Here is a 27,690-nt window from a genome sequence, read left to right on the forward strand (position 1 = left end):
GGGTGTAAAAATTTGATTTAGAAATCAGTGTACGGTCCGACACTCAGCTGCGGTCATAAGCTGTGGGTAGTGGCTTATCCACAGGGACTGCTGACCCAAACCCAGACGATGGTTGAATTGACTCTTTTCTCATAAGATAAAAGTCATGGCCCACACCGACTCACACTCATATTCCAATGGATAAAAATAAGCTCTGCTTATTATTTACTTGTTGCCATGGTGACTCTTGGTATCAGAGCTCCATTAATGATGGCTTTTTGCTCCATTACTTATGCATGCTCTTAACGCAGAGTTTACTGACCTTATTTCTGGAGCTGAAAACTTAAATTTGTCCAACCCAGAGTTCAAAGTTAGTTTGTTGAACCTGCTTTCTGGAAAATGGACCAGATAAACCTGAACAATATTTACCTGAAGCCCTCACAAAACAAAAGGACTTCACTTATCTGCACTGCTGATTTTTTTAAAAACGTTGAAAACAATACATATCGTCCAGTTTCTGTGGCTTCTTGCTCGCATACATACAGCAAGTGACAAACAGAAGTTGTATTTTGTGCTTATACCTCAAATTCAGCATGTTTGTGTACATCCTCAGCCCTCTGTCTGTTCAGGATGAACTCCGCTTCATTCGCAACGCGCACAATATGATCCTTCATGGCATGGCACAGGAGTCTGGCAGTGGGAGTAAGTGGAAAAAAGAGCAAAAGAATAAAATAAAATGGAAGGAACCATCTCTATTTAGAGAAAACATAAATTCTCAACAAGATGGGATGTGCAGCAATAAGAATGGCTAATGATTTCAGCTAACATCTGCTTCATTTTCAATGCAATGCTGTCGTTTTCCACTTTGTGCTTTCTTTGTTGGGTTTGCACTGATACTCGGGTAGTTTGGAGTAAAAAGGAAAAGCAAAACTGCAAGCACTGAAATTAGACCGGCTCAAATCAGCTGTAAATGTAATTGCACAATAATGATTCGACTTCCTGCTGGTCACACATGGCACTGTGCACTTATCCTGGCAAGGTTCTCATTAGGGCTCTATCACACCCATTAGTTGTTAAGCACTGATACAGAATTAGTGTTAATGTGTGAATTACAGACTGATGTGCTGCGATAATAATTAAGTGTGATGGATTACCTTCCCTCATTGATAAGCTCAATGAAAGCAAGTCCAGCATTCTTCTGAATTGAGTTCTGCCACTCCTAAGTGTAGAAGAGACACCAAAAAGAGTACGATGAACCACAGCTGGGAGTAAAAAAGGGTAAATGATGAACAGGTCATGCCATGCACACACCTCTACGGGTCATTTTATACTGGTTTTATTCATGTTCTAAACATGTAGTCAGTTTATTTTGGAGACTAAAGAATGTTAATTCATTTACTGTTGGTTTTACAATGGCTCATGAAAGTGGATCAGAGCATCAGAATGACTAGTGGCGCAATATACAATTACCCAAATACTTCAATAAAATATGAAATAAAACATATGATTTACAAGTACTTTACTTGAGTGTTTCTGTGCTATGCTGCCTTCTACTTCTGCTCTCCATTTCTTTGTTTTAAAGAATTAAATTGTAATCCTTGAACACTCACAGGTAATCTTACTACGATACACAAAATCTATGTTTGGGTGTCTGTTTGTTTGCAAACTCCTCTTAGCTCATCAGGAGTTGAGCAGCCAAACTTGGCATGCAGGTACATCTTGGTGCCCCGATGGTTCTTATCCATATCAGACACTATGGCGTCATCATGTTGCCTAGCAACAAGCTAAAATAATCCATTTATGCACCTGTGAAATCTTATAAAATGTATCATATAATTTTGTCACAAACACATTTTCTTTATATTGCCAGAATCTAAATTAGCGTACTCCCTTCTGAGTCACCTGTGCTAGATCAGAAAGGATGCTATATTATGATGCTGTTATATTGCCTAGCAACCACATCTACCGCCCCATTTTTAAACATTTCTCAAGTTTATCAAGTAAATCAGTTTGGAACCAGCACCGACAGGCCAAACAATATTATAGCACGGGCATGCAAATGCAATGCAATGCAAAGTATATACACATGTAGTATCTACTACAGCTTACACTACATATCAGTATATACAGGATTAACAATTTATAATATATTTGTACCATATTCAGAGTTACATCTGAATATCTTTGTATTTGATGAAAAACAAAGAAAACACATGACGGTTCAGTTCCCATAAACATGTTTTAATGGAGTGTTGAATTAAATTTTTCTTTTAGCCTGCAGTAGGTTGAAGTTCCTGCCTGGGAAACCTGCTGAAAGCACCTCAGAAACGCAGTGACAGCAGATGCCAGAGCAGCTTCACTGATCCGATATTGATCGCGTGGAACTCTACAGGAGGGATGATTATTCCAAACGATATTCCCTCATTTGGTGTCTTGATAGTGAAAGTGGAGAAAACTGGTCTCCCAGAATTCATCTGCTATAGGCGTTCAATATCGTTGTGATCTAGTGACCTTCATACTCAAACTTTCACTGAGCTCTCGTGACATGCAATGGGGGCACTGTCATATACTGGAAAGGATCTCTCTCATCAGGATAGAGAAGTTTCAATACAGGACAAAACTGATCTGCAGCCAGCATTTCCTCAAACCATGACAACACAAGTGTCCTGCTTTCTTGGCCTTCTTGTTTTCATTAAACATCAACCTAATGACCAGCATCACAGTGATAAAATATGTGTTGGTAATTGATATTTTCAACCAATAATACTGAAGTATTTTTTCCACTAATCTAAAATCATCCAGGCCATCCTTTTAAACTATGATTCCTCCTTCAAAGCCACTTATCTTCAATTATGCTAATTAAAACAACAACAACTATGCCTTCTTGGCTTTTTAGTACATGCCAGAAACCCTTGATTATTAATACACAGTACTGCAGTGAACCTGTGTGAAGGCATCTGCATTTGTTATATCGGGGATTTCCTTTAATTGGTCAAACATTTGTTCATTCTTCCACAGTAAATGCTGTTACATCATCAGACCCTGACTGGACGAGCTGATCAACACGTAAAAGGCTTAAAAAAGAAATTTAAAAAAAAGCTTTATTTCAGAGGACATAAACGGTTTCATCATTTACCATTGACTGTGTGAAAAGTGCACAGTAGTGCAACACTGATCAAAGGAAAGATGAAAGAAACAAGTAAAAATGCTCCTGTCTGTGAGAGAATGGAGAGTGGAGAAGGGTAAGAGTGCTGCTGAAAGCCTCAAACTATCAGACCTCCATTAGCTCCACTGGCTCTTAAGGCTGTGAAGGACACGTGGGACTATCTCCTGTTACATCCCCCCATCCGGAGGATCGATTTCTGGGCTAGGGTTTGCTCTCCCGGGTCTCTAATGGCAGACAAGGCCGGAGCCAATGGTAATACTATACATGCTGACGAGCAGCCACCCAGAAGTGGAACAGAGAGGAAAAGAAAAGGGAGTGGTAAAGAGAAGGGCAGTGTGGAGAGTGGTACGAGATGAAAGCAGTTGCTCCTGAAACACCGATTTAAAAATGACCACGGCTGAAGATGTAAGAGGACAAAAGGCGAGAGAGAAGATGACATAGAGGTAAAGATGAAGAAAATGGAGAGCGAGAGGATGGAAATGAACGCCTAAAAGAACAAGAGCGCTTTGAGAAACTTTACAACTTAAAAGAAAAGAAAAGCTGGTGACAGGTTCCACTTGTGAAAGGCTCTGCGAAGGTAAGTGTCACTCTCGCTTTGAGTTTTATGGAGTTTTATTGAAGTAAACTGAGCTTACTGGCTTACTGTGATAGCAGACGGATAAATGAGCCAGACAAAACGAATTAAGATGTAACGTCTGTGACATAATGTGTTTTTATGTAAAACTTAAACCTTGCATATGTCACAATTCTAGCCCTGATTTTATTATTATTGAGGGAAAACTATGCTATGATATTAGATTACATCTGCAATGCGCTTATTACACAGTCGTCCCTGCCTCACAGGGCAGATCAATAACTCTGAAGCTTCCGGTGTGCTCTAACCCCCCCACCCGAAAAAAAAAAGCCTTTCAAAAACACTTAGGCACGTCAGGTTTTGACAAAACTGATTGAAAGCGTGAGGACATTTCATCAAGACACAGAGAGGAGAGGTGAGAAGTTACCAACCTGAGAACAGAGCAGCATTACGAGCTCCACCACAGACGTGCTAGACTTCATACAGACCAGACCTGTGGCACAGACACATACAACACAGTCAGGAGCCTCTCTTTTATTCTCTGTGACACACACACGCACGCACGCACGCACACACACACACACACACACACACACACACACACACACACACACACACACACCACTGCAAGATACAAAAATATCATCAAGAAGACACTGTAGTGTCAGCGGTTTCTGCTGCTGTGCACAATCATCGTTTAAAAAAAGCATGCCACAGAAAAGACAAGAACAAACGGTGGAGAAAAAGATGAGGGACACCAGGAAGCAGGTGAGCAGAGGCAGGACTGCAACGCATTTAGTACAATCTCTTACACCCGTAACGCTAAAACTGGCATAATCTTATCTAAAAATATTGACACATCTAGCTAGCTGAATAGAAACAGTGCAAAATCCTACCTGCTTGACGAATGGGTGAAGCAGCCAGTTCAAAGACACACACACACACACACACACACACACACACACACATCACCTCGTTCTCAACCCTCCACTCACTCTTTTTCGATCTCACTCTGTCTCGCGCACACATACATTACTGTGAGGGACAGTGAATGAGGAGACTCCACAGAGAGACGCCAGTTAGAGAAAAAGGAGCCGTGTACAGCACCTGTACCTTCTATGAGCAGCTCCTGCCCATGGCTACCCAGCAGCGTCCTGGACAGGAACGGAGCAAAGTCCACAAATATCTCCCTGAGCAAAGGGGCCACCTTCTCCAAAGCGCGCTCCAGCTTTGTGGTGATACTGTGGCGGAGATAATCGAGAGACAAGGATGAAAACGATAGGCGGGCCGATAACATGAGCAACATACAGATGAGGGTACAAGAGCGTTTGAGGAAAAATCTCAGGGGATATACAGTAGGCGAGAAGGGACAAATGTGAATGAAAGAAATATGTGGAGACACGTGAGAACAAGGAAGGGAGGCACAGGACACAGGAGAAGAGAAAAAGCAGGTGAAGGAAACAGAAAAAAGTGCAAGTCGGACACAGAATGTAGAAAAAAACGATGGTGTGGTATGGAAGCAGTATGTCTGTATTAGTATTACTAGGAAAAAGATGAGTTAGAAAGGATAATTGTTAGCCGGTCAGCTTAGCACTGTGGGATGAGTGAAGGTTAAAGTGTAATAAAAACTGAACCTGAAAAACTGCCAGACTTGTCTCTTGAATGGTATACTGCGTCTTTATGTGTGTACAGCTGCATTTTAAATGCTTTTCCATTCTTTAGAAATTGAGACATGAAGAGTACAAAGCAGCAGACTCAATTATGGAGCCGCGATGGCAGTGAAGTTTATATTCCTGGCTTTGTAGGTAATGCGATCTCTGAAACAGACCTGGGTCGCTAATCTACCAATTGTGGTTTTGTTTTAACCTGCTCGGAGAACCAGATGATTTGCGAAAGCTGCGGTGAAGGTTAAAACAAGCATCTCGACTCAGGTCTGGCCTGGAGTTTGGGGTTAGTGTGAGGAGATGACCATGCCAGAAATGACAGAGTTGACTCTGCTACTGAAAAATTGTTGAAGCTGTTGAGGAAGTCGGCCCTTTCTTGCATGGCATTCTGGGAACATTTAGTAGTGGTTGGGCGTGGCAGAGGGTGTGTGGTGGAGGAGGGGCAGAGGGAGGGGCATGGGGACAGGACGAGTATCTCCTTGCCTAAAACACTGTCCTGCATCTCGGGGGGCTGCCTGGAAGCCAGCCAGAGAGCTAAAAGACTTGAGCTCAGGGGGCGTCTGACCGCTGCGCAGCGCACACTGCGCCACCTCACAATAGGCACTGCAATACAAACCACACACACACATAAAAACACACGTGCAGACATGCGCACTGATTAAGGGAGACATGCACACGCATCCCACCCACTCCTGTGTGTGTGCACTTTTAGAAGAACATGTGCAGCCATGTGAAAAAAACTTTTTACACAACTATATGGAGTCCTGTGAAAAACCTGTGAAAGTAAACCCCACGATTCACCTTACACAGCAAAGTAATGATTTCCTGATTTCCTTATCAGTCTCTTGCATCGCTGTGTGGCGATTTTGGCCCACTCTTCTTTACAGCACTGCTTGACTTCACTGAAGATTTCAGGCATTCATTTATGCACAGCTCTCTTGAGGGCCCACCACATTTAATCAGGTTGAGGTCTGAGCTTTGATCATTTTCTTTTTCAGCCATTCTGTTGTAGATTTGCTGCTGTGCTCGGGATCATTGCCCTGCTGCATGACCCAATTTGGGCCACGCTTTATCTGACAGACAGATGGCCTCATGTTTTACTCTAAAATACTTTGGTATAACAAAAGGAGCCAAAAAGCAGGTTCTTTGGCTGAAAAACAAGCAACATTACACCCCTCCACCACCGTGCTGACAAGCATGGTGCTGTGCATTACAGCTAAACATCTCCACTTGATCTCGTTGTGGTTTGTTCAGCTGTGCAGCTTTGCAAACCTAAGCAGTGTTACTATGTGGAGTCTGAGATGTAGTTCTTGAGTTTTCTGCAGTTTCCCTAAGCATTGCACATTCTGACGTTGGAGTAAACTTGGGGAAGATTGCGGCATTGTGCTTAAACACACCTGAATGCTCCAGAGCAGCAAACTGCCAAAGCATCTGCTTTCATAGAGATGCTCACAAGTGGCGATGATCAATTAATCAGGTGCATTCGATTAGCAGCACCTGGCTGCGACTTACCTTCTTAATTCCGTGAAGGTGTACTTAGTTTTTTTCACAGGACTGCACAGATTCCTGCGAAAACTTGCTTTTACACATGACTGTATCTGCTAACATGTCTAAGTAGAGTACAACAAAAATGTTACAGTGCAAACTCCTACAATGGTAAAGGAACACTGCTAATCACGCTAACTGGTAATTAGTAAAGACCTCATGTTGCAGATGATCATAATTTTTTTAGTGACACCTATAAAGTCTGAAGACAAAACAGATTTTTGTTAATGACAAGTTCATTTACATGTTTACAAATACAAAAAAAAGACTGTTGAGCCTAAGACATTAACGGTCTTAATTAGTAAGTGGTGACGTTTTCATACAAAGTTTTCATATCAGAGGTGATGAGCATCATACTGTACGGTAAGTGAGAAGTGTCAGGGGTGCGTGTGCATGACAACATATAATATGTGTGGCTAGAAGATGATTAATATTAGCTGATATTAGCTGATGGAACGATACCTGAACCCGTCTTTTGCGGTTGATTAGTTTAGCATGTCAAATGTGGTGTGTCTTACATGAGCCTAATAAAAATGTCCACAGCCACATCAGTCCAGAAAAAACTTCATCTTACCCTATAATCCTGTAATGAACGTGTAAGTGAAGTGAGAAATCTTTAGGGAGGATGAAGGGACAGGAATGAGGCAGGAAAAAAGACAATTTAACATAAAAAACAAAAGCAGGAGACAGGGGGACAAAATAAAGTAGGATGGAACTGAACCTATGAAATGAAATGGCCAAAGGCTGTATGATGGCGAGAGTTCTGACCTCATATTCTCCATGGTGTCTTCTGGCATTGGTGCCACTGTCTGCACCGCTGGCAGATTCTTACTAGTTGCACCATTGACAAAAGATGAAGAGGAAGATGAGGATGAGGAGGCCGAATCTGCGGCACCTGGACAGGAGGGAAAATAGTAACAAGAACCAAGATTAGTATGAAGTTAACAGTAATGGTAGTAATAAAGGAACTGGACATGCTGCTGCTTGTCCTTTTGGTAATGGCCCCGGTTTGAGAAAAAAGCTTTTCAATCAATATACAGAATCCATTCCAGAGAACAAATCCCTTCCTTATCCATTATGCATGTATGATAAAGTACAATATGTCTAACAGGCTGACAAAGCCTCAAATAGAAATCCACTCTGCTGCAGTGGATCTGCTGAGCATGATTCTACTCAGAAAGGATGATCTGCAAGTCTGCTGATGTTGTCGTTATCCTAAATTTGGGTCAAGGATCATCTAATAGACAATATCTCTCTGTTTTTTCTGCATTCAGTATTAAGTATGAGCCATATGTGCAACGTCCACCATAAGATAAGTATCTTATAGTTGCTGCGCAGTCTGCAACTTCCTTCATCTGCCCTCATATACAAGCTAAAACTAACCCTGAAAGGATCTGCTGGTTCAGTTTGCTCTGCCTGTTAAAGGACAAAAGCATGAAGCTTCAAAGACTTTTTGTAACAAAAGAAGAAATTCAACCCTGCTTGACTGAGCGGTTTCTGAGCTGCTTGAGGCCTTTTACACAAACACCTTTGTCATGCTGCAGTTCTCTATGTGCTCCTTTAGCACACACACTACCAACTGGGCAAAAGTCTTTATGAGTAAAATATCGAATATATGCACGTCGAAATTACACGAGTAGGTTCAAAAAGACATGGGTGGGTTAAGTGTGCGCTACAGCTGTGTGTTCTCTCCCACCTGTAGTGTTGATCATGCTCTTGGGTGTTGCTGTTGCAGCAGCAAAAATGTTGGGTGTGCTGCCAGCTGAGGCTCCTCCGCTAGTGGTGGGCGTGCCCACAGTGTTGACTGACAGGCTGCCGGGTGGAGGCTTTTTGACTGGAACCACGACACTCCTGTGAAAGACGAGACATAAAGGCATCAGGCAAACATGTATCCATGTATTTGTTACGTCTAGACCTTGAAATAGGCTTATTGTAAAAGTACAGTGAGAGATAGTTCAGGAGACATACACCTTCTCCATTTTCAAGACTTATCTTAAAACTATGCTTTCTAATAAACCCTGTAGGTCAGGTGACCCTGAATCATCCCTAAGTTAAGCTTCTACAGTATAAGCTCAGACTGTTGAGGGACATCCCATGACGCTCTGAGTGTTTCACGTCCACTACCCTCTGAATTCTCCATATATGCATATACGACCACTGCATGCGATGTGGTGCATCCCATTTGCTGTTTGCCATTTCTCTATGATCCTCTTTTCTGTTTTGTCTCCGTCCTAAACCCCAACCAGTCATGTCAGATGGCTGTCCTTCACTAAGCCCGGTTCTGTTGGAGGTCTCTTGCTGTTGAACGGGAGTTCTTCCTCCCCACTGTCGCCTAGTGCATGGTCAGACTGTCAAATCACTGGGTTTTACTGTATGCTACAGCACCAAATAAATAAAATAGAATAGAATAAACTCTTTTCCCCACGAAGATGACATTTGAAAACGTCCTTTGTAACACTAATGATGAGTTTTGACACCTCAGTATATATCAATAAAGTTAGAATAGTTTCTGAGTTTTTCCAAGGGTAGACCACCCTCACTAACTTCTTCCTATTAGGCTTTCAAGGGGTAAGTTCTTCTTCAGACAGATGTGCAAACATCAATTCAATTCAGTTGTATTTATATAGCGCCAAATCACAGCAACAGTCGCTTCAAGGTGCTTTCATATCGTAAGGCAGACCCTACAACGTGGGTAGACAACTCCAGGCCTCGAGTGCTGTGTTGGATCAAGGATCTAAAACCTGCAGGACACCGGCCCTCGAGACCTGGAGTTGCTCATCCATGCCCTATAATAATACATACAGAGAAAAAAACCCAACAATCATATGATCCCTATTAGCAAGCACTTTGGGGACAGTGGGAAGGAAAAACTCCCTTTTAACAGGAAGAAACCTCCAGCATAAGCAGGCTCAGGGAGGGGTCTTTCAATGTAGAAACTACGGTTTCTTAATTTAATTAATGTATTAATTGACCTACGAAACAGAAAACTTTCTTTTAGCAAACTCAATTTTTCTACCTATGAATCATCATCGTTACATTTTTTTCACATTCCTTTTAGTACCAGTGAATTTCAGGGCCCAGTAATGTCCCCAAAGATATCGAGACATCCTCTCAAAGAGTAATTTCTGCTTTTTATTCATAACAGCTGACAAAAATCAGGGAGCAACAAGGACATTTATTTTTCAGATGTAGAGACTACTGGGAGCTTAGCAGCAATATTAGAGACTATTTTAAATGTCAAAGTAGGTAAAACTATTGCGAACATGCTTTTTCTTTTTTTAAAACAAGTGCAGGTCTTTCTTTTGTGCAGAGATACAGAGGGAGATCTGATTAATCTTCCAAAAATGTCAACATAGCAGTCAAAACTGAAAGGGCGAGCACGCATTTCAAAACTACTAATAATACAGATGTGATTGTTTCCTGTTTCTGTACAGGAGATATCAGCATGTCGTCAGCAAAAAAACTGAAACCTTTTTTTTAAACTTATCATCCCCCATCGTGTCCAAGTATCTAAATCTAAAATCCAAACTATCCTGCTATCACTGCTGATAAACAAAAATTAACATTACTGGGGGTTTTTTTAAAACTGAATTTTCAAACTAATGCATCCATTTTACTCAAACCACTCAGCTGCATTTGCCTTTCTTGTCTTTGTGCCATTGTAGTCACCATCAAACAAAACATATCACAGACTGCTGGCAGGGGAGCACAATGTGTGTATTTGTAAATGTTACCATCAAGAGAACTTTGTTCAAAGTGAGAATTATCCACATATGAGGCAACGATCGGTTTCTGCACCCACTGTTTTTCTAAAACTGGTACAAAGCAACTTGACAAACAGCACTACACTAAACAATGTAGTCTCTGTACCCAAAATCGTTTAACTGATGGATGTGTCAGGGTGCACCGAAGCTAATACCTCTGCTTGTTTTACGCCCCACGTAGGTCCAAAAACTGGGACTGACCTGTCGAAGGAGTGGAACTGCATGGGCAGCATGGGGTGCGTCTTCAAGGCAGGGTCTGGGTGATAGGGAGTTGGCCCAGACTCCTGTCCCAAGTCCCCTCCATCAACGGGAGCTGCCACCAGGCTCTTCAGGATTTCCTGCATTCCCGAGAGCAGCGAACGAGAGACAGAACACGATACTTATGAGGCGTATCACTAAATTTTGCTTTGAATGGTGGTTTTATTTTGTTCTTTTATCTAACATGGAAAAGTGAGTATGTTCTAATCACACATAAGCTCACTGAAAGGAGCATCTAAGCTCAGGTAATCAACCAGCTACAAATACAGGCGATAAAAGTAATAGAAAATTCACGTGACCTCTACAGTATAGGGTAAACATAAATGGATACATACATTTGGACTGCATTAAACCAGATTTCTATTAGTTAAAATAAAACACAGTGATTTTCAAATATTTAAAGAAACTACAACTGAGAGATCTAAAGATATGTGCTGACTATTGTTTTCTCAGAATTAGGCTCATGTGGATGCTGGAATCACACGCCCACCTTGACATTGATGCCTTTGTTTGTTTGACTGATGCTGGAGATGGACGAAGGCGGGGCTTGACTAGCGTTGGGGGTGGAGCCGGGGTTATGGGGAGAATCCAAAAGGCTCTCCTGTGACCTTCTAACATCAGATGACAGACTGCATAACAGATCTGTGCCTCCTCCCCCACTTCCTCCTCCGATGTCTCTGTCTCTATCTTTATCCGTCTCTCTCCCCACCAGGCCCAGCCCGAGTCCAAGACCCATCTCCGAACCGTTTAGCGATCCGCTCACATGGCCCTCTTCTCCAATGCCCGAGTCTGTGTGTGGAAGGCCGGCACGAGGGGAGTCATCCACAGGGGTGGGGGTCTGTTTGTCGCGGTCGGGGAAGGCTGTGGATGGATGTTCTGGAGAAATTTGGAAGAAATTTTTTTTTTATGGATAAACACTGATACAATTAAAGAAGTATATTTTCTCAGTGCAGATTGGATTATCAAGAAATTCCACAACATACTGACCTTTGATGTTCAACTGAAAAAAAAGACTAATGCTTTAAAGCATTTTTTCAAGTAACACCCTTATTTTCTCTTTTTTTTATTTTATTGGTGTCATATTGATTCTTCTTATCAGTATCATTGTTTGGTCAAACAATGCAAACATCCAAAATCATGCTTGCATGTGGAGGATGATGGAGCAAAAGAAAAACAAAGGTCACCTGTACTGGTTGGAGAGTTAATCTCGTGGCGGATGCTTCTCCCGGATAAGCTGGTAGATCTGCCAATCTCTCGCTGGGGTTCCAAAATGTCCCGGTACTTCGAAACCATGAGAACTGAGATAAAGTAAACAACTGCCAGCGCCAGAAACTGAGCCTGCTTACTGTCATCCTGCAGCAAAACAACACATGCACACAAAGTTATTCAGCAGAGAAACACTCAGGCATCTTCTTTTTTTTTTTTTTTTTTGCTCCCTGTATCTATAACCAGACGAATACTGTATATACCAAAAATACACCCGCACGCTTACCACATCTCTGAAAACCACAGCTCGGAGACGATTAATGTCTACATCCTGGAGAAGTCTGTCTGGATCCTGCTAAATATGGAAGACAGGATATCAAAAGGTGGCGTGTCATACATATGCATGTTTCTGTAACAGTTTTAGGTGTTGCTGAATGCGTCCTCGATTCATGCGTGTGCTACCTTGCTGGCGGTGGAGGCACTGTGGAGGCTGTCCTGTGACTTGCTGCTGGTTAAGGAGGACTTGCAACTCCGATCTCTCTGTCTCTGCCTGCACTCCAGGCAGTTCCTAACCGCCACACAACATACTGAACGAGACAGAGAGGTAGAGGAAAAAAACAGGTAAGTATAGTGTAATGGAGTCGGCTTTTACATTTCAAGAAAAAACAAACAGGGGATGTCCTGAAGTCATGCATGTCATGACTGCAGCGTGTATAAGCATTTATTTAAAGCACACATACATGCACCCATACATTACAAACAAAGAACGATTTTTATTTTATGATGTGATCATTTCTCTGCCCTACATCAGAAATGACATTACAATATGGTGTAGCAGAAATGTAAGGTCATCCTAGAAATACTCCACTTACAATAATCTAAGAAATTAAGTAAACTGATGTGCTCTGCCAGCAATCAAATATTTCTGTGAGAAAAACCACTTGATTATAAAACACTGAACAAGTCAATAATCAGCTAATTAACCAATCACTGGAGCTCTCAAACTGAGGAACTACCTTCCATCTTTCCTCCTTAGAAAGGTACAGCGACAGAAAGACTCAGAGATTAAATATAAGTAATCTGGATCCACTGGAAGCACCCTGTGATGAACCTCCTACTGAGGCGGTCGTGGCCTGCTTTCACCGGCTAAAGCAGCTCACCTGGGTTTTCCACTCAAGTTCATGTTTGTTTTCTCTCTAATGAATGTTTTATTTACATAAACCTCTTGCATGGATTCCTTTTTAGTCAGCTTGAGCCAGCTTGTAAAAAATGGGGGTCATCTGGGATTGAGACCTGGGATTTGTCACAAACTGCTAAATGATAAAAAGGTGGTCCACAACAGAGACAGCCAATTATTAGCAAGAGTTAGCCAGGACTGCCTCCAACATGGTGTAAAGGGAATCAACAATTATTTTGGAATGAAAGCTTGTTGCGGTTATTTTGCCAATTAGCAAAAAATGAATTTGTTTTTTTATTTTCAAATCTCCAGTGGTTGTCCCTCTCTTTCTCTAAGCTCTCTACCCAAGGTGCCTCCAATTCCCCAAAACCTGAATTGGCTAAGCAGATAAAAATGGATGGACTTATCTACAGTATATCTGTATAATTTAAAAATACTTATTCCAATAGCGATAAACAAAAAAGCATTTTAAACCTCAGGGAAATAAAAACTGGCATATTTTCATATGTTTAACTTTAAAACTACACATTTAATTTGAAAACTGTTCAGTAATCTTAATGCTGACATAAGTAACTTTCAGTTCCAGTCATATGCAACAAGGCCATGAAGCAGTTTGTTTTTTTGCACGAGCCTTCAGAAGCTGATAGTTGCCAAAACACAACAGCTGCCTTATAATTTAGCTTGACCTGGTCACCCATGCTCCTCCTGCACTTCTTCCTGCGGCCCTCGTAGTTGAGAACTGCTGGTCTCGACTAAGAATCAGCTCATCTAAACATTTTATAAACACTGAAGAGATTCAACTCGGACGCACCGAGGCGGAGGCACTGCCTCATCAGTCCTCCTGACGACATGTTCTTCTCCGCTTCAATCTCACTGAAGTTGAGGGAGCTGGCAAACACCAGCACGTCCACCATGGCCATGAGACGAGAGAGGAAAGTGACGGCCGTCTCTGAAGACATCCCCTGCGTCGCCTCGATGTTCTCCAACTCCGTCTGCGAAAGAGGGAAAACACAACACGTGCTCGCCAGTTATTCAGTGAAAAACTGGCACTTAAACACAACGCACTGGATGCTCTCAGAAGTTAGGAGGGATGAAGAAATCCTGAGTTATCTTATTATTTTAACAAACAACAGAAAAAACCTATGCAGTCGCGCCTTGCAATGAGCAGGACCAAAACGGTCACGGCTGGCTGTTGCACAACAAACACGGAAGGCAACCTTGAGTGTCATGCTGGTTTAGTGAAAAACATACTTATAATGATGACGTTTGGCAACATGAGGTGTTCTACAAAACACAAAGTACAGCCTGGTGACACACATATCATGGTGACAGTGGGGTTGTGGCAAAGACAGTGTGGGTTTTTAGCATTAACAGCAGTAGTGTGGACACACTTGGGCTAGCCTTGAATATCTTATGGGCCCCTTGATTTATCAAACTTTGGTGCGACTACATTGAAAATCTGAAGGCAGCATTGCAGGGGTCAAAACCAAGCGGTGTAGTTTTCTTTCTGTGTCTCTGCTTCAGTAAGCAGGACGTGCAGGGCTGTGGAGAGCTGACAGCGCAAGCATCTGGTGGCTCATCAGAGCAAGTGAGCACAGACATTTTGGGGGATAACAGACACACAAGGTGAAGACAGAAGGGCTTGGGTTGGTGCTCTTAGCTCTTCTGGTGATGATGAGAGTCTCAAGCTCTTTACGCACCTCTCCCCCTGCGCCTCCTCCCCCAGGAACAGGGGTCACCTCCTCTCCCTTTGACCCCCTCTGGGGTCCGGCTCCTCCTGCCTTCTTTAGCGTTGATACAAATGGGACAGGCTTAGCAGATGAAACCCCCAAGGACGTTTGGAAATACTCTCTCTCGTAAAATATATAAGCAGACTATATACCCCCCAAATAATCTTCTCCCTTTTGTTTCTTATTGATCCATGCTGTGGCTTTTTAGGCTTTTTCACCCCCTATATATTCACATAGTATTCTAACTGGGTTGACATACTTAATCTTTATGAACAGAGACTAAGAAATCAATAGATTTAGACAATATAAGGTAAGCAGCAGAGGAGCACAACACGCAGAAACACTATGGATGTCAGACAAGCAAGGGTTAGTGTCAGTCACAATGGTTAATAAACCAGAGCTAAGTATTAGTAGAATAGAAAAAGAGGAAGAAACTGCAAACTTACAGTGTTGGCACTACTCTTAGAATTCTGCACATGCAAAACAGACAAAAACAGAGAGAAAAAAAGACAAGAAAATACACAAAACACATGTAACACAGAGAGGAAAAGAAAGGTTAAAATGCAAAAACGCTTAAAACAATAGGCTATCAAGCTAACGAAAACGGTTAATTGAAGGGATTAGAACTAAATATTGTTAAGAAGGGTTAGGTTGACAGTTGCACATACTGGTTTAATTGGGAGTTAAATTCGTTTACAAGTCTTTTTTTTATTTTATTTTGTCTACTGTGATTTTCTAGATTAATTCAGGGAAATAGCCCTATCAAGGCACACAAGATCTGTGCTGCAAGGGGAACTAAAAAAACCACACACACATACAAAAAACAAAAACAAAAAAAAAGTCTGTGTGGGCTTTAACGCTCCAGTAACAGGCCTGTGAAAGAGCTGTCGACCTGCAGTTTTCCCTCCTACCACAGAGGGGTGCAGAAGAGCCACTTACGGAAGGGGAGGTGGCAGCAGACAGGAGAGGCAGAATGCCTCCACAGGCAATGATGATGTTGTCCACCATCTGAGAAATGAGGTGGATCGTGTTGTGGACGAAGATGATGTTTTCATTGCTGTTCACAAAGTCCATCACAGACTTCGTGGAGTGGCTGGAAGAGAATAAAATGCAAACCGTTTGAAAGTAAGACATAGTTTCTAACAGGAAAACACAATATAGCTGTGACATGAATCAGATCTTTAGCATAATCAGTTTATTTAAAACGAGGCGTAAAATGACTAAAAATGGTCAACTAACACACACCTGGCGAACACAGCATCGAACTCACCTCCTCCACACATGCACATCTGTCTCCAGGGCAAACAGCAGGTCAGTGAGCAACCTCTGGTGCATTGGAGACCATTTGAATTCTGGGATTCGGAACATGGTCGTACGCGGGCCTGGGCTGAACTGACGCCGCTGCTCCTCCGTCATGGGCATACCCCTGAAACCCAAATCAACGCGTAGGTCCCTCTCCAACTGGGCTGCAGTGCGACCGTGGAGGGCCTGTAACAGTTGTTGAATAAGCAAGTGAAGCTCATTTGGTCTAATATAAGACTTGGCATACACGCATCGATGAAATTCAATTTCATTTAAGGTGTCAAAACCACAGGAAAAAAGCCCCCCAAAAAACACAGAAGACTCTCATTGTGCATTCACTGATCGGTTGCTGAAACTTAGCTCGTGTGTGGGCAGCTTCTCAGCTTTTTGGCCGGGAAAACAGGACTGCTGCTGAACTGTTTATTTTAATCACAACACAAATCACATTGGACAGGGTAGAGAGGCAGGCTTGTGACCAGTGGCTCACTTGTTCAGTCCTTAAACTGAGAGGATAAATCTCAGTGGGGGAGGTGAAAAAGCACTTTCCCCAGCTTTCTGTGATTTTATTACCCAAAATTCCAACAAGCAAGGGTAGCATAATGAGGCACTGCAGCCACTTGAAAGTCATGAGGTATTAGATGAAAGACAATCGGTATTAATGTGATTTATAAGGATGATTACACACTTTTTTCTATTTTTATTTTAATGCATTCACATTATAATTTTTTTTAACATTTTGATAAATGCAGCGAAGGAAATAAAAAAAATCACTCATATGTGCAGGATAACACCTCATGGCAGAGTTACTTAGTTTATTTGCTGACCAGTGTGTACACAACATGTGAGGAGCTCCCTCTTAACCAGCTGAACACACTTAAACACACCTGAGTGGTTGCAGTAGTTTGGATCTTCTTTGTGTCCTTGTCTTTCCCATCATCTGACCTCTCTGTGTCAGAGGTGGTGCTGGCTGTATCTCCTCCAGTCTTAAGCCCTGCAGTCTCTCCGTCCGCACCGTCTGTGCCCTCTCCCTCTGGGAAATCTGGTCTAGAGGTTCCCTGGGTCTGGCTCTCAGCCTCAGCAATTGAGCTGATGTCAGCAAGAGGGCTTTGGATTTTGAAGGGCCCATCCTCTGGAAGTTCCCCGGTAGTGTGGCTTTGGGTTTGTGTTAAATCAGAGCCGCAGCTGGTCATGTGGGCCAGCAGGCTGAGGTCATCACTAGCGCTGGTGGTGGAGTGAGCTGGGGCTGGGCCGGATGGAGTGGGCTGATCTGGACTGGGCAGTACAAGGGGGTCTGTGGCTGCCAAAGCTGGAAGCAACTTCTCATCAACCTGGAAGGAATGAATGGGGAAAAATGGGAAAACAGTACAGCTTCAGGTTTGAGGAAAACTTAGAAACATTATTTGGGAGAGTAAAAAGGACTAAGAAGGATTAGGCAGCACAGTAATACTAATCCTACCTTACTGAAGAGAAATCCGTTGTTGCTCGGGACACTGTCTTTCTCATCCGCCAATGTGATGAGGGGACCCATGTTCCCATCATCATCCAGGCTGACTCCTGAAAGCCCGAGGTTTGTCCCCATTCCAACCCCCGAACCAGATGTGTCATCTTTAGGCGCCAGATTCCCATTTAGGTTCTGAACCACACTGCAATAAGCACTGTCCAAGAGAGAATCTACCTCAACCAGAGGTCCATTTTCCATTCCTCCCCCACCTCCTCCACCTACACTTCCACCAAGACCTTCAGGAGAGAGGTCCAGGTCATCCAGCTTTACTTCCGTGGCTTCTACTTTCTCTGCTTTAATGTCTACCAGAAGGTCATGGACCTCCACTCTCACGCCTGGACCTGCACTTTGCTCCCCAGGTGTAAGTGCTTCTCCGTTAGGTCTCTTCACCGCGCCTTCTGCGAGGAGGTTGCGTGAGTCTGCGCCGGCCCCCTCGCTGTACTCCGCCTCACTCTCAGGTGTCTGCGTCTGGGAGTTGTCATCGATCTCCAAGTTGCCATTGACGACAGGCGCAGGTGTGGCAGAGAGGCCGGAGATGGTGGAAACTGAGCCTTTCTTTCCCTTCTTCATGTTTTCCTCCTCCTGTCGCTGGTACTCCTCATACATCTTCGCCAAATACTCCTTATGGGCTTCATAGGTCACCTGTGACAGATGGTAGATTATAACTGGTAATGTTATCGGCACACAAGCACTAACAAAAGTGAATCTTCACATCAATAGCCACACGGTAGTCCAAAGGAGACTCATAGATCATTTACACCAAAGTGCAGAAAACTGGGACACTAGCCTTCCGGGGCCATTAGACCATTACCCATAATGCCCCTTCACTTTTACCCCGAGATGAGAAAAAAGGGCGAGTTAAAGTTCTGTCACTGAACAGTGAAAAGAGAGGTGATCAGTTTCTGAAAGTGTCTCAATGCTGGGTCATTCTGGCCCTGGAAGATGTTGAAACAACACATAACAGTGGTCAAATTGCACAAATCACCAGGTTTCTGTACAGCTTATAAGCAGCTTGAATCAGAATATCAGCACCTGGAAAATCCCCATTAATATCTGCTCATTTGTAGCCAAACAGCAGACAAGAAAGTCAAGCTCAACCGGCAGTGCTGCACAACAGCTGTCATCAGTGGCAGCCCACATGAGCTTAAGCCCTATCTAAGGCTCCTATTGGACAATCTCCCATTAGCTCGCTTGCAGTTGTTACCGATCTGCAAGCCACTTTGCACTCCCCTCTACTACAGCTCCTCCTTTTTATTTGCCATTTCTGATTTTTACTAATGTCACGTTTGCTTTTATTGACACCTTCACTGCTCTTGCTCGGTCTTATTGCCAATCTCGCCATCTTTGGCATTCATGTATGTACATGGAAGGCTTTGGAAGTCCCAGGACAGAGACATACCACCAAATCTAAAATACAGCAGAAATAACATAATCGAAATAACAAGCTATACTTGTACTAAACGAAATAAGACTACTGGGAACTGTTATTGAATTGTGCATGTCCCACTCTTACCTTGGAGTGTGCTATTGAAAGGGTGTCCACCCAGACCCTCCATCCTCCCCATTCGTATTTGATGGCATGGTAGAGAAGGATCCTAAATATGTTGTACACCATCTCGGTTATTTTCTGCTCTTCTGGGTTCTTGGGGTTGATGTATCCGAGGGAGAACATCCAGTCCTGCCACACGGAGCACTGCAGCAAGCAGCTGGTGCACAAAACAGGCAGCATGTGAGATGAGCTGTAGCATGAGTTTGATTTCAAAATAAAAGCCACAGTGAGGCGCTAATGAACACGGCTGGATAAGTGCAGGTACAGTGATTTGTGTGCTTTTTACCGGCGATTCTCGCGGCTGTTACTGAAGAGTTTTATCATGTCAGAAAGAAAAAGTCTCCTGACTTCCATCAGCTCCACACTGGGACTGGAGTTCTTCAGCAAGGTGGCCACCACTTTCAGAATCACTGGGTGTGAGGTAAAAAGAAAACCAAGTAAAGGGAAGAGAAAAACAAGATGAGAGAGAAGGAGAAGCAAATACTTTTAAAGCATTTGGAATGAGATCAAGAAGTGGAAGATGGCAGCAGTGTCAGCTTCTCAATTTACACTTTGTTGTTTGTTTACTCGCATTAAGAAAAGGCAAAACAAACAAAACACTCCATTACTGGCAGACCAAAGACCGCAGAGAGACACAGATGCGAGGTGAAGTGCTTATGCACTTACTGGGATTCTGGATCTTGACAGTGGAGTCGGGGTCTGGGTGTGGTTTGTGAACAACCTGAGTGCAGACCTGCTCAGTCAGAATCTGCACGGTTAGAAGATTGACAGTAGTCATTAAATTATAAACACACAGATCCCAACAACTCAGATCCGATGGCTTGATCCATTGTAATATTTACTGACATTCACCTACCTCGTACAGAGTATTGTAGGTGGTGATAGAGACGGTGTTGGTGTGCATCATCAGCCTCTCTCCCAGCAGCGTGAATAGGCTGTGTGTGTGCATGATCTCAACCTTTCTCCTGCAGGGAAACAAACACACACATTTGTAAAGGCTTTATGACAGTTGAAACTGACACTGATTGTCACTGACCGGGTGACGGTCTGATATTGGCAGGTGGCACCATGTGGCCCTGTCAGCGATGATGGGACCAGAGAGGATACGAATTGAATACCAACAAGAGAAATTAACAAGAGGCATTAACAATACGACGACACCATAGGAGGCAGCGGGGCAATGCTCATATGGCTGTGAATGATTAACTTTTATTAGTTACCTTGCCGGTGGGTAAAAATTGTGCTTATAAGAGGGTTTAAACTTGAGAGGCTCAGGAATCAGGGATGAATAACTTCTGAGTATTTTACAATTGAATTAAATGAATAATGCTTGAAGCGCCTTCATATTCCTGACCAAAGCCTTTGGAGGATTTAATCACACGCGCATATACAGTCAAAATAATGAGTCACTTTAGCTACTATTGTGCCGTTTTAAATGATATTTTCCAAAAACATACTCTCATTTAGAGAAATTGGTTTTGACATCAGCTCAAACTTCCAACTTTGTTTAAAAAAATGGAATAAACTCGAGGCAAAATGGCTTATAAATAAAAGCATCGTCTATATACCTGGCTGTCATAATAAGGCAAGTCTATAGATTCAGTGTAACCGTACTCAAGAAGCTGTTACCGAGTCTGGCAGGCTATTGTAGAGGATGGCAGTGAAGACGACTACGACAGGTATTAAACTACCGTGCTGTTGAAAAGTCTTGAGCTACTCCTCATTTCTTTATATTTTGCAGGGAAAATGGAAAAAAGATCCAGCGATTTACTGAAACGTGCAAACAGACATGGAAGTACACTGTTTGTACAATTCTGAGCCAAAATTTGTTGTAATTTCTTTAAGTAGTCTTCAGGAATAGAATAATTCTTGAAGCACATTTGAAACTCTTCTGTGGATGTTTGCTGCCTTTTATTCTGTTCTCTCCCACGATGATCCCACACTTCAGTAATGTTGAGGTCCGCGCTCTGGGGAGACCAATCCATGACTAACAGTCTCCCATCCAGACATGCTTTCACTGCACTGACAGTGTATGGGACCACTGTCATTCTGGCAATTAAGGCTGCTTTCCAGGCGGCATTGCATGGTGGATCAAAATCTGGCGCGTTTCTGCATTTGTGCCACTGATTTTTAGTCCATTTCTTATGTAATTTGGCACAATTCACTCTTTTTTTTCCCGTTTCCTCAAGTATGGCTTCTTGACAGCCACCCTTCCACAGAGACCATTTCTGATGAGGTTTCAGGGAACAGTAGATGGATCAACTAGCTAGAGCTAGATCTACCAAGTCTTGTGTCAGTTTATTGCTGGATTTTCTCCTATTCCTTGACATGACTTTCAGATACTGCTGCAGATAGCTCAGCTGAACATGGTCAGGTACAAGGACTGGACTGAAAATGGCTGAAAAAGCAGCCAATGTCCAAAAGAACTTGGTAAACTTGAAAAGCCTGGAGAACTCAAGACCACTTTAAGGACTTGAGGGATGGCTCAAGACCTGCGCACAGTTCTGCATTATGCCGCATGATTAAAGTAGGCCATCTGCCTTTTAGGAGTAGCTGCACTTTGAGTTGACTGACAGCTGGAAAAAACCTTCCCAAGAAACACAGCAGCAGACGTGTATTTATTTAAATATAAAGTCGACAGCTACCTAGATCGCTCTTACAGTGGACATCGCATGAACTTTAAAGATTTTGCTCTGGCTACATCAGACATTTATATTCTAACATGCAGTTCTGCTGGGAAATGTCTAGATAAGTTCAGGGTAAGATAATCTTTAATTCAAAATGTCACTGGCTTTTAAGACGTTATCATAGCAGAACCCTGATTTTTTTATTGTGCTTTCTTTTTTTAATATGAGAAATCAGATTATCAGTAAATCTAATACCACCTGACAATGTTCAGTATATTTAAGAATATTTGAAGATTATTAGGAAAAGCACTTTTTACTTTACTGTAACGTATGCATGATTGGCTTTACTATTTAATTTAAGACTGATGTACTGATTAGGATCGATATTAAATTTCCATATGCAGTGAAATGACATGTAGACTGAAAGGGGCAGCCCTACGGGATGTTTGGCTAAAGCAGATGTTAAGTAGGTGGGGGGCTGACGGTGCAGGGCTCAGGTGCATTATGGCAGCCTGCTCTCATGTCAGGCAGCGAGAGGCGCGGCTGTCACATGGGATGAATAAATCCCCCAGCATTCACTGCTGCTCATCAAGGTTCCACCTCCCTGCCAGTGCACACTGTCAAAAGGATTATTCCGCCTGGACATGATGACGAGGGCATTATCTTGGTGTACACACAAACAAACAGTCTTTCTAAGGTTCAGTGGAGACTGCACTGTTGCAGCTTTACTGCAGTGTCTTTCCACACACTCAAACCTACACTATGCGTGGCACATCTCCATCTCCCTCCACTGATGCAGCATTTTGGGGGGGGGGTTTAGTAGTAAAAGATAAAAGGATTATAGGAAAATATCAAGTACTCCCTCACTTCAGTGCTGCAGAAAACCACACAAAGGAAATATACCAGGAAAGCTCAGCAAGCAGTACTGACTTGTGACCAAGGTGCTTGAGGAAGTAGCCCAGAACTTTGAGTGCCTGGACCCGGATACTCTCACTCTTAGAGGCCAGGAGCTTGCAGATTACCCTGTAACATGTGAGACAGAGTCACAGGTCAGAGAGACAGTTATAACATCTTTCTTTACTACAATAGCAAACATCAAGCAAACAAAAAAACAAGAGCAAAATTAGGGGTTCTTCACTGTGTAGTAAACACCTGCTGCCTGAAACTCAGCAAACATTCTTAAGAGTCACAGTTTGCAACACGAGCGCTGACTGAAACATTTTCTTCAAAGAAGCGTGCACACAGTACATCAAAAAAAAAAAAAAAAAAAGAGGAACAAGCCACAGTTTGCAACTAGCTCTCTAGCAACAGAAGAATTACCATAGCAACCAAAAAGACATCCATGTGTCGTCGTGCTTTGGGGGAATTACAAGCACAGCAAGGGTACGTCTTTGAAAAAGGCTGCGTAGTTCGAGCTACTCGAGAAACATAATGTAAAAATCCTATATCAGTCGGGCTCATCCCATCTCAGTTTTCCCACATTCAATTAGTCTGCTGTTACAAAGGATCTCTTCTTATGAATCAAAGAAACACATCCGCCCACCTACCACCTTAATGCAATGCCTTTGTTAGTAAGAAGGCCCCAATGATGATTCTGACCTCTGGCTCGATGAATTTAACCTTTCGGACAACAGGTCCTTTTCTTTCTGAACAATTTGCAACGCAGTTCTTACTGGTACAGAAGTGAAAAGTCAAACATCGATGGCCTAATTTCCTGCAATCTTCACACTTCAGCAGGTCACATTCGAACTTTTGTTGGTGTATGCCTTGATTTGACCGACCTGCTCTTAAACATTTATTTCTGGCTGCTCCCTTGTCACAAGGGGTCGCCACAGTGGGTGGGCCAGCGTGTTTGACTTTTAAACCAGGTGCCCTTCCTGACACAACTCCAAAAACGACTTGTTTCTCCAGCAATCTTTGGTTTGCCAAGCAAATGTGTAATTCACTACACTATGGAGACACTTGTTAAATATCCTACTACAATATACTAAATCTCTATTTGTTTCTTTGTCCCCAAACTCCTCCTATACCACCAGGAGCTGAGCAACCAAACTTGGCACATAGGTAAATCTTAGACCCCCGAAGGTTCTTATCTACATCAGATAATATAACATCATCATGTTGCCTTCTAGCCACCTGCCAACAGGTTAAAATGGTCAGCTTTTAGCGTTTATACACCTACATCACCCTTTAAAAGCATTGTACAATTTTTATTTTATGACACTAACCTTTAACTCGTCTACAAAAGTTAAATTACGCATGTTGAAATTATGACGCTATCATGCTACCTGGCAACCAAGTAGCAATTTGTTAAACTGCCATATTTTCAACCTTTATGCACCTATAAAACCTTATGAAAGCATCCTGTCGTTTTAATTTCAAACAATAAATTGCCAAGAAAGAAACTAAAATGATTTTTAATGTATAAACCACATCTACCATTCCTATTCTTTTAAAAGTTTGCCAAGGAGGCAAATAGTAATAATAATAAGAAACACAACACCTATGACGCAGCAGTTTGGGGATTTATGAAAGATATTACACTTTTCTGAATGAACACTATCTACTTCAGTTAAATTATTCATAATAAATCATGGGTTTTCTTATAACAAAATAATATATAATACTAATATAGATATCGACATAGATGCATATGGATGCCTATGTTGACACAAACAGCATAGCTCTAACCATAAACTTATTTTTTCAGGTTCTGGTGTTGTGTAAAACTTTTTTAATATGTATGCAGATGTGTGAGCAGCATTCACCTTATGCCGTTTCTCTGGTCAAATGCGGGGATCATGGACGCCGGGTGTTCAGACATAAGGGCCACTAACAGCTGGAGCACGTCGTGAATATTCTCATCCTGCAAAGAAAGGAAAGATGAAGCAGGTGAGATGGAGAAAGCCCTGTGGGACAGACGGACACAGGGTTAAGAGGACAAAGAGAGTTGTAAGGGTGGACGCAGAGGGGGTGGATTACAGAATGGCAGGTGGTATTTCAGAGCAAGAATAGATATAATTGTTACAGAAGAGAACATTCTGTTCAGTTCATTGTTGCTCCATTTTTCATGCGGTCACAGCACTGAAGCTGACTCACACTCACTCGTTTAAGTGGACCATAACTTCAGCCCACAAATTATAATGCACATTTTGCCACCAGCTCCACTCAACCGCTCTCACAGTCTCTCCGTTTCCCTCTTTTGCCCTCTCTCAGTGTCTATTTTAATACAGAATTTAGCATTTACCTCATGCATGGTCAGTAGATAGTTGAGAATGCTCTGCAGCTCGTCCTCCTTCACGCCCCGGTCCTGTGAAAACCAGACATTCAGTTAAACATTCGTGATCTCCTGTTGTTTTTTTACCTCTTATTAACTACACACCGCTTCATTAATTCTGTTTCTGGCTGCATTTTTACCATGAAGCAGTAACAACCTCCTTACACACACACACACACGCGCGCGCGCGCAAATGCAGGAACAAATCAATATCAGAGCGCACAAACACAAAAGCTACAGTGTTTTATTCACGCTGCAAATCTATAATGCAATTCTCCACACACACATTTTAGATTAAGCCAACAGTCCCCAGGAGAAAAAAACAACAGAGGACATAATAGGAAAAGAAAGCCAAAAAAGAAGCGATTTCTTGGATCTTATGCGATGAAGATCACGGTAAATCGGTTTCTCTCATTTTACCTTGAGTATGAGTTGTTTGAGGAAGAGGAGCATGAAGGCTCTGAGTGAGATGATCTCCTTTTGGGACGGTCGTGGTCCATCTAGACAAAGACGCGCAAACACAAAATTAATTTCCTGTTAAAAATACATTTTTACACTCGATAATGATCGGCTAAATAAGCCCACCACTGAGCCTTGGTGTTTACCTATATTGGATTTTATTAGGCTTCCTGGAGAGCAGACAAAAACACGTTAACACAAACACGCTCGCACACACTCACTCTGCTATATGACTGTAAATAACTGTCATTAACTCTAGTGGCAATTTGGATATTTTATGATTGTACTAATCTAACGTATTACAGCAAAGACGCAGTAATTCACAAAAATGTGATCCAAACCAAACAACCGCTGTAATCCACTGTATATACTTTACAGCTTTGGTACTGGATGAGTTGTTTGCTGTGGTGGTTTACACACAGATAATCGAGCTAAAAAAACACAACAGTATTTTCCGTGTAAGTTTACTTTCACAGAAGGCAAAGAGCATGCCCTTATAAAAGGTCTTCATCCGATGCTTTGAAATACTCTGGTTTTAACTCAAGTGATGTTAACCAAGAAGAAGTCATGTGCAAAGCAAAACATTGAATTATTCTTTTAAGATGTATCTGTCCCACTGCGCAAGTGTCCAGTGAAGGGGGGCATGGCTACGCGGAGGCTGGAAGGGGAAGAAGTTTTTGGAGAGTCGGTTTCTTCTTGTGTGGAGGAACGAAAGAAGGCAACCATTAAAGTTGGAGTTAACATACCAGTTGTGTGATTATTGGACTAACAATTCCACCACCTGAAAACACACCACAAACTGCAGTGTGATAAATGCATGAAGACCAAGAAAAACAGTGCAGTGCTTTGTAACGTGAACTGTCCATCGCGAACTCAAACGTCCGTAAAAACGAGCCTGTACAGTGCATCTGCAAATCCACCGAGCACACAAAGAAGCCCTTAAATAACCAACACATTCCCCTTTGTTTAGGCCAAAAATGTGCACCCATTAAACACAGTGAGTAATGAAGGCTTCAGGAAAATGGTCAACATACTTGTCAAAAGACATGTTCTCCCCTTGAGCAATTATTTTTCCAATGTGGCAAAATCTGCACTGTATGCAGGAGGGAAAAGAGCTGTCGACTACTCTGCTACGAGTTTTAGTCACATCCATCACGCTGGTACGATGAATGAAGTGAAAGAGTTTCTATTATTTATCTGCATAGTTTAATTTATGAAGATTAACTTAATGTAGAACTATGTAAAGATGAAAGCAGCGCCCTGTTGATTTAATGCTGTGCCATTTTTTTTGTTTTTTAAACCAAATGATGCAAAAATGATTTAAAATGTATTTTTGAGAGCGGCACAGTGTGTCTCTTGTCCCGCATCCCTCCACTCATCCCCAACCAGTCACGACAGCTGGCCGCCTGTCCCTGACACTGGTTCTGCTGGAGGTTTCTTCTTGTTAAAAGGGAGTTTTTCCTTCCCCCTGTTACCGAGTTCTTGCTCATAGGGAGGTCATCTGATTGTTGGGTTTCTCTGTATTATTGTGCTGTCTTTACCTTGAAATATAAAGCAGGCTGAGGAGACTGTTGTGGTGACTTGGCGGAATATAACTAAAATTGAATTACTAAAGTTCTGTTAAGGTTCAGGAAAAGGTGCATGCTTTCTATAGCAGATACATCTAGAACTGGGCAACTTACACACACACATGCAAAAAGAGCAATAGTGTTTGTTTCTTCTGCGTCAAAGCTTCACAACTCTATCACTTTTAAAATGATTAAGACAAAAAAACTGACAACTCAGATGATGGCATAAAATTTTAATTGATGTAACTGTATTTCATTCTTTTTTTTAAGTGTTTAATGTGCACGTCAGATACAGTTGAATTTATAGCTGTGATGAATCGGCTCAAAACAGCTGCCAAATAACT

General features: G+C 42.4%; 1 protein-coding gene across 15 annotated transcripts in view; it reads right to left on the minus strand.

Moving 5' to 3' along the window:
* The window catches only part of nbeaa (neurobeachin a), a 99,415-nt gene that overhangs the window by 10,936 nt on the left and 60,789 nt on the right, over positions 1 to 27,690 (minus strand). For 2 of the 15 annotated variants that reach the window (XM_026183055.1, XM_026183052.1), the window contains exons 14-40: positions 25,740 to 25,819; positions 25,290 to 25,352; positions 24,811 to 24,908; positions 22,973 to 23,065; positions 20,272 to 20,380; positions 20,082 to 20,163; positions 19,702 to 19,825; positions 19,380 to 19,572; positions 17,822 to 18,508; positions 17,250 to 17,693; positions 16,334 to 16,551; positions 16,003 to 16,156; positions 15,510 to 15,533; positions 15,034 to 15,117; positions 14,145 to 14,325; positions 12,619 to 12,743; positions 12,443 to 12,511; positions 12,135 to 12,303; positions 11,441 to 11,826; positions 10,894 to 11,030; positions 8,625 to 8,779; positions 7,697 to 7,823; positions 5,867 to 5,986; positions 4,827 to 4,960; positions 4,151 to 4,212; positions 1,134 to 1,198; positions 561 to 669 (exon numbers count right to left, since the gene is read on the minus strand). In XM_026183055.1, the coding sequence (XP_026038840.1) occupies positions 561 to 669; positions 1,134 to 1,198; positions 4,151 to 4,212; positions 4,827 to 4,960; positions 5,867 to 5,986; positions 7,697 to 7,823; positions 8,625 to 8,779; positions 10,894 to 11,030; positions 11,441 to 11,826; positions 12,135 to 12,303; positions 12,443 to 12,511; positions 12,619 to 12,743; positions 14,145 to 14,325; positions 15,034 to 15,117; positions 15,510 to 15,533; positions 16,003 to 16,156; positions 16,334 to 16,551; positions 17,250 to 17,693; positions 17,822 to 18,508; positions 19,380 to 19,572; positions 19,702 to 19,825; positions 20,082 to 20,163; positions 20,272 to 20,380; positions 22,973 to 23,065; positions 24,811 to 24,908; positions 25,290 to 25,352; positions 25,740 to 25,819 (4,292 nt within the window). The remainder of the gene's footprint in view (positions 1 to 560; positions 670 to 1,133; positions 1,199 to 4,150; positions 4,213 to 4,826; positions 4,961 to 5,866; positions 5,987 to 7,696; positions 7,824 to 8,624; positions 8,780 to 10,893; positions 11,031 to 11,440; positions 11,827 to 12,134; positions 12,304 to 12,442; positions 12,512 to 12,618; positions 12,744 to 14,144; positions 14,326 to 15,033; positions 15,118 to 15,509; positions 15,534 to 16,002; positions 16,157 to 16,333; positions 16,552 to 17,249; positions 17,694 to 17,821; positions 18,509 to 19,379; positions 19,573 to 19,701; positions 19,826 to 20,081; positions 20,164 to 20,271; positions 20,381 to 22,972; positions 23,066 to 24,810; positions 24,909 to 25,289; positions 25,353 to 25,739; positions 25,820 to 27,690) is intronic. The other 13 variants (XM_026183064.1, XM_026183063.1, XM_026183062.1 and 10 more) reach the window with 9 other exon arrangements.

Source organism: Astatotilapia calliptera, chromosome 10 (assembly GCF_900246225.1).
Source record: "Astatotilapia calliptera chromosome 10, fAstCal1.2, whole genome shotgun sequence".
NCBI classification, from domain to species: domain Eukaryota; kingdom Metazoa; phylum Chordata; class Actinopteri; order Cichliformes; family Cichlidae; genus Astatotilapia; species Astatotilapia calliptera.